Source organism: Cariama cristata, unplaced genomic scaffold (genome assembly GCF_000690535.1).
Source record: "Cariama cristata isolate BGI_N322 unplaced genomic scaffold, ASM69053v1 scaffold39020, whole genome shotgun sequence".
NCBI classification, from domain to species: domain Eukaryota; kingdom Metazoa; phylum Chordata; class Aves; order Cariamiformes; family Cariamidae; genus Cariama; species Cariama cristata.
This window is the reverse complement of record NW_009597047.1, coordinates 2740-8489: the sequence shown is the minus strand read 5'-3', so window position 1 is coordinate 8489 and position 5750 is coordinate 2740. Positions and strand designations below refer to the sequence as shown.

General features: G+C 57.5%; 1 protein-coding gene across 1 annotated transcript in view; it reads right to left on the bottom strand.

Moving 5' to 3' along the window:
• BRPF1 (bromodomain and PHD finger containing, 1) overlaps positions 1 to 5750 on the bottom strand; it is a gene marked incomplete at its 5' end in the record, with an annotated part of 12337 nt that overhangs the window by 3852 nt on the left and 2735 nt on the right. The window contains 4 exons of the mRNA XM_009708412.1: positions 472 to 784; positions 1782 to 1910; positions 2256 to 2387; positions 3528 to 3684. Coding sequence (XP_009706714.1) covers positions 472 to 784; positions 1782 to 1910; positions 2256 to 2387; positions 3528 to 3684 — 731 coding nt within the window. The remainder of the gene's footprint in view (positions 1 to 471; positions 785 to 1781; positions 1911 to 2255; positions 2388 to 3527; positions 3685 to 5750) is intronic.

Sequence of the window (5750 nt, the reverse complement as noted above, 5' to 3'; positions counted from 1 at the left end):
GGGGGGGGGGGTGTATCAGGAGCCATGTGGCAGCCAGCAAAGCCTGCAGCTGGGGAGAGACGGGGGAGCACACAGCTCCGACCAGGGGGAGTCAGTCCTTCTAGCCAGGCAGCACAGCAGGAGCCTCAGCAGCTCACAGCCAGTGCTGGGGATGGGGCAAGTGACAGTACTCCTGACTGGCCAGGGAGGCCACGTCCCAGGCAGCCCCCTGCTTTGACCAAGAGGAGGATGAGGGACCAAGGGACTGGCAGGAGACGCGGATGAGCCACTGCCTAGAACCAGCCTCATGGGCCTGATAAGTACCTGGCTAACAAAGCCCCCGCCTCTCTGGGGAGCGCGGACACACAGCCCAGGCGTCTGACTTGAGCCTCCTGTGGGAGGCAGCTCCAACAGACCCCCAGGTACCCTGGCTCTGCCCAGGCTTTACCTCCGAGTAGCCCTCGTACCCCGGGACAGGGGATGAGTACCCACCGTCCTCGATGTCTTGGGCCTGAGCCTCTTCCACCGTTACACAGTGAGGGAAGTGCATGCCTGTCTCAAAGTCAATGCCCATCTTCTCCGCCTGCCGGCGAGCCTGCCGGAGAACGGCACCTCCCTGCTCCCGCAGACGGATGGCTGCCCGGTAGAAGATTGTGTCTTTGGCATTGTATTTCAAACAGTTGTTGATAATCAGGTTGAAATCCTCCTCAAAGTCATCGAAATTCAGATAGCGATAGGCTTCCAGGTTTTGTTTCATTGTCTGAAAATCCATCGGCTTCTTGATGTGATCCAGGTAGTCTGGGACCTGCATGAGGAAAGAACCAGAGCTAAGAGCCCGGGAGCCATCAGTTAGCATTACCTGCTCCAAGAAAATAATTGTTAGAGGAATCAGGTATCGCTCCCTGTGTTCTGCCCAAATGCACATCGGGGAATGCTGTCTGCTTTTGCAGCTTGAGGAACAGTAACGCCTCCAGACTAGGGAGTCCATGTGCTGTGCTCAACCTGTTAAGAGCAGATACGCACTCTGAAGCATTTTTACGGCTCCAGCGCACATGCCAGCATCCCGTCCTCTCCTCCTGTCTGCAGGCAGCTGAGATCCAGTATGCTACACAGCATTCCCCAGGGGAGGAAGCTGCAAGCACAGCCCCCGGGGGTGAGGGTGAGTGCAGATAGGTAAACCAGAACCATCTAGGCGGTAGCAATGGCTGCAGGTGAGACTGCGCAGCCTTCCTCCCCAGCTCTGCCGAGGCACCTCCACGCCGACCTGCTGCCAGAGCTGTGCAGAACCAGCATGGCCTTTCCCCACCTCCACAGGCAGCGGCTCGATGCCAGTCTCAGGAATCATTTCCCTTGCCCCCAGCAGTGACACTCTGGGGGTCAAACCTGTTTCTGCGCTGTGCTCAGTCTGTCACCTAGCAGAGAGTCTGTCACCTAGCACCTTCACGAGAGGACAGGTAAGAGCACGCTGCCTGCCAAGGGCCGGCATTCTGCCTTTCCCAGCGGGACTCCCTAACCGCTCACAGACACCAGGGAGTCACCAGCAACACGCACAGAGGAAGAGCTGAGTGCCGTGCTCCCGGCTGGCACCAGCTCAGCTGTTCTGCATTCGGCTCACCCAGGAGAGCCATTGCTGCACACTCTCCTTGGGTGAGGGCACTGGGATGCGCGAGCCAGCACCAGGCTGCCTGGGGGAGCTTCCGGACCAGAGCGCACCCTGGGCAGCCCTTGGCAGGAGCAAGGGACAAGTTTGAGTGAAGTAGAAATCTGGGGGAGGGGGTTCTTACTTCGTAGATTTCTGTTACCTCAGACAGAGGGACCGGCTCACTGAAGATGTTGCCCGTGTCTTTCTCCTGCAGCTGCTCAAGCGTCTTGCGGAGGAGGATGAGGAAGGGGGTCAGCTGCATTTCCAGTGCCACCTGCTGCACTTTGATCTGAAACAAAGGAACAGAGTGGGGCTGAGCCCCCTGCCCAGCAGCCAGACAGTGGGGACAGTCCCTGGGGAGCAGCGGTGCAGTCCCAGAGGACAGCGACACCTCTCCTCGCACGAGGGGCAGGGACTGCACCTCACCCCCGTCTCTGGGGAGCAGGGGTGTAACACTGGCTCCAGCACCTGCGCGTCCCACCTCAGCCTTGCAGAGCAGCCACCTTTGCTCAGAGCCGCCGGGGCAGGGCGCAGCACGGCTGAGGGGACCCCGGCACACACCCTACCGCACTCTAAAGAGCCCGTGCTCATGCCCACCCCAGCAGCTCCCCAAGGAGGGGCAAACAATCGTTACCGTCTCTCTCTTGAGCTTCTCCCGCTTGCGTATCAACTCCACCAGCAAGCGTGCACGCTCTAGGTCATGGCGGAGGCGCTGCCATGACTTCAGCTGCTCCTTCAGGGCCCAGTTCTTATCCTCAGTGTCTCTCTGCGGGAATATCAGAGACTGTGAGCTGATAGGAGATCTGTTCCCACCTCCACCTTCCTGACTGTGTGCTGGGGCTCTTCCCTGGCAAAATGAACCAGCATGCCTGACCCGCTGGTTCAACGAAGGTCCCGGTTCCCTTGTTGTAACCTAGGCGGGTGACTCAGAAACAGTCCGACCTCTGGCCAGAGCTGAGTACCTGCTCCTTGGTCACCAAGCCCTTAGGATGCCAGGAGGCAGACATCCCGAGCCTCTGGAAATACTCTTCCTAACACAACTGACCACCTGCAGCTGCCCAAGAGCACAGAACAACAATACCAGAGTCTGTGCTGCTGCTCAGAGCTCTGGCCAAGGGCAACAGGGCAAAAGGGGAACACGGCTCTCGTTGCTTTCACTTCTGGAGCACCAAAAAACGCCGACTTTTATTCTGCCGTAGCCAAAGATAAGCAGAAGCAGTCTCAACTCTTCTCAATCAAATAAAAATGAGAGGGGGAAAAGGCAGGAGAAATGCCTGCCCAGTCACTGTCTTCAAAGGGCTCAGAAAGAAAGATTTACAGCTCAGACAGAGAGCCAGAAGAAAAAAAAAAAAACCTTCCTCTCTGGCACCAGAGACTTCACATCTGTGAAGCGCTGACTAAGGGCTGAGGCAGACAGTGGGCTGGAAGCAGCACCCACAATGAGCGCTCCTGGAGCAGTTTCAGAAACTGGAAGTGAGGCCTTGTTTCCTTCCAGACTGTTTCTGAAGATCTCCGGCCATCTCTCTCAACACTTGCTGACACAGCAGCCTCAGACTAGAGCCATTTCTGACAGGTTTGCCATCGCCACCGGCTAAACGCGGGCATGAGGAAGGAGCTAACTTCTGTGCGGCAGTGTGAGAGGGCAGGATTCCCTTCCCGTGGGCAGGCTGCCAACAGCGTCGCTGCCTGGCAAATCTCTGAATGCCTAGAGCGGAGGAGAAGGTGAAGCAGCAAAAGCAGCTGGGGTTGCCCTTCCCTCATCCAGGAGCTCATACCCCTGGGCCCCTCCCTTCTGCGCCTGCAGACACCGCATGCAGCAAAGGCTTTGAGCCCACAGCTCCGAAGGCGCAGGAAGCACAGGCACGCAGCCAGGATTCTCTGCAGCACCCCAACGAGCAGCCCTTACCTGGTCGCAGTTTCGTTGTGACTGCAAGTGTGTCTGAAGACGGCGGAGCAGTGGGACACCGTTGCGGGACTGTCTCTTCAGAGTCCAGTAGCTGTGCAGCCTCTGCATGAACTGGCTCTTCCTCTGGATGGTTAAACGGTTTGTAATCTTGCTGAGCCTGAAGAAGGGAAAGGAACAAGAAGACCCCATCAACGAGGCAAGCCTGACCGCTGCAGGAGAAGCCCTGGCTGGGGGGACGTAGCAGCAAGGCCACCAGAGAGCAGCTGAGAAGCTCCTCGGGCAGAGAACACCCTTTCCCACGGCAGGAATTTCTGTAACACCAAGTCACGCAGGGCAGCCACCCCCCTGAGTCAGCCGCAACAGAGGATGCCAGGAAACATCCAGCCTTGCCTCTCCAAAACAGATTTTTCCTTTCTACCTTCTGCCAACTTTCAGACAAAAGCCTGGGGCAAGCTGCGCTAGGTTGGGGTACAACACAGCCGCATCGGGGGCTGGACCTTTAACAGCTTCCACCGTCCCTGAGATCGCAAGCGTTAGGTGCTGCTATCCCAAAACCATTATTCAACCTGGCTGAGGGCCACTCATGGTGACAAAGGCCACACGTTACCAGACAAATTCAAGCCCTAGGGAGCCCATAACTTGACCAAACCTGCCAAACCAGGAGGGAACAGGAGGCACGAGCAGAACAGAGCTCCCGTCCAAGCTAACGAAGGATTACCCTAAACAGCCCAAAATACCACAAAAGGGATTTTCCCACTCTCTACAACAGCAGAAAACTTGGGGGGGCTGAGACAGTCTCATTCAGCAAAGCCGGACAGAGATGCCCCGCTAGTGGGGAGCTGAAGGGATGAACCACCACCATCTCCACGTGTCACGGGGACAGCTCTTCGCAGGGGATGACCCGACCTGCGTCAGCCTCGGCTGAATAGGCTGGGGAGAGTGGCCTCCTGTGCCACCGCCGGCCAAGCACAGCTCCCACAGGAAGACATTTGGCATGCTGGCAACAGCCCTTGAAGAATAATTAATCCCAACAGGAAGGCCTGAGGAGAGGTTAACAGCTTCTAGCTCAGTGTGGGTTTCGCTGCGAGCGCAATGATAGCAGCAAGAGCCTACAAACCGCCTGCCAACGTGTCCACACATAAGAAAAGGGGGTCTGGCTATAGAGCAAGCCTCGAGCGAGCAAAACCATGAGATTAGGACACAGACTGTGGCAAAACACCAGCAGCCTTGTAGCAGAGACCTGCCTCCACAAGTCACCAAAACGCCTCCCAGAGAGCAAAGCCCATGGCTTCTGCGTGCTCCCCTCTGACCGCACAGCAGACAGTCCCGAGAGTCTGCAGGGAAGCAGCGATCCCATGTCCCCTTGCTCTCACAGCCCTGCTCGACTGGCCAGCAGGTACGGCACCAGGGTATCACAGGGTTACACCCCCAGCACAGCTCCCGCCACGGGGAGGGGGAGAGCTCAGGGGTGGTGGTTCACAACCATGAAGGCAAACGCTTCCGTGCCCAACCTGCGCTTCAACAGTGCAATGCCTGTTGCAGGGTGACAGCAAGAGCCAAAACTGTCCTAAGATGCTTCTACGTGCTTTTGCGCACTGGCGAGGACACCCAGAGTTATAAACTATGCTGACAAATTCTGGCAAGGCTCTTAGACGCTCGTATCAGGATTTGCACACCAGCCCAACGATCAGACCAGGGCAAGACACACGGCGATTATACCTGTAACTACCGGGTGTTTGTGCCTTCCTGTGAGCCTTCAGGGTCAGGATGCAACAGAAACACAATCTCTGACAATGCCTCAAGTACCTTCCCGACAGCACCTGCGCTGCCCTCATGCCATAAAGCCAACCTCACGACAGTCGTGCCCCTCGGCAGACAGGAGTCCTGGTCCTCTCCAGCCACCCCTCGCAGGCAGCTGTGCAGAAAAGAGGCTTTCTGCCCCCCACTGCTGCCCAGCCCCCCTCCAACAGGCAGCACCGAGGCAGAGCTGCTGCCTGTGATGGGCACAAAACACTGAGGAAGCCCAGCAAGGGGTAAGCGGTTGCTGGGATGGATGAGCTGTGCTCAGCAGGGCACAGGGATCCCGATACGAGACCCCTCTGCTCGAGCCAAAACAAATCCTGGGGTTAGCCTGTTTCCCAGGCCTGAATCGCTCCCATACTTCCCTCTTCCCCAGCACAGCCCCGGGAGAAAACAAACCTCGGCAGAAAGGAGAGCAGCACC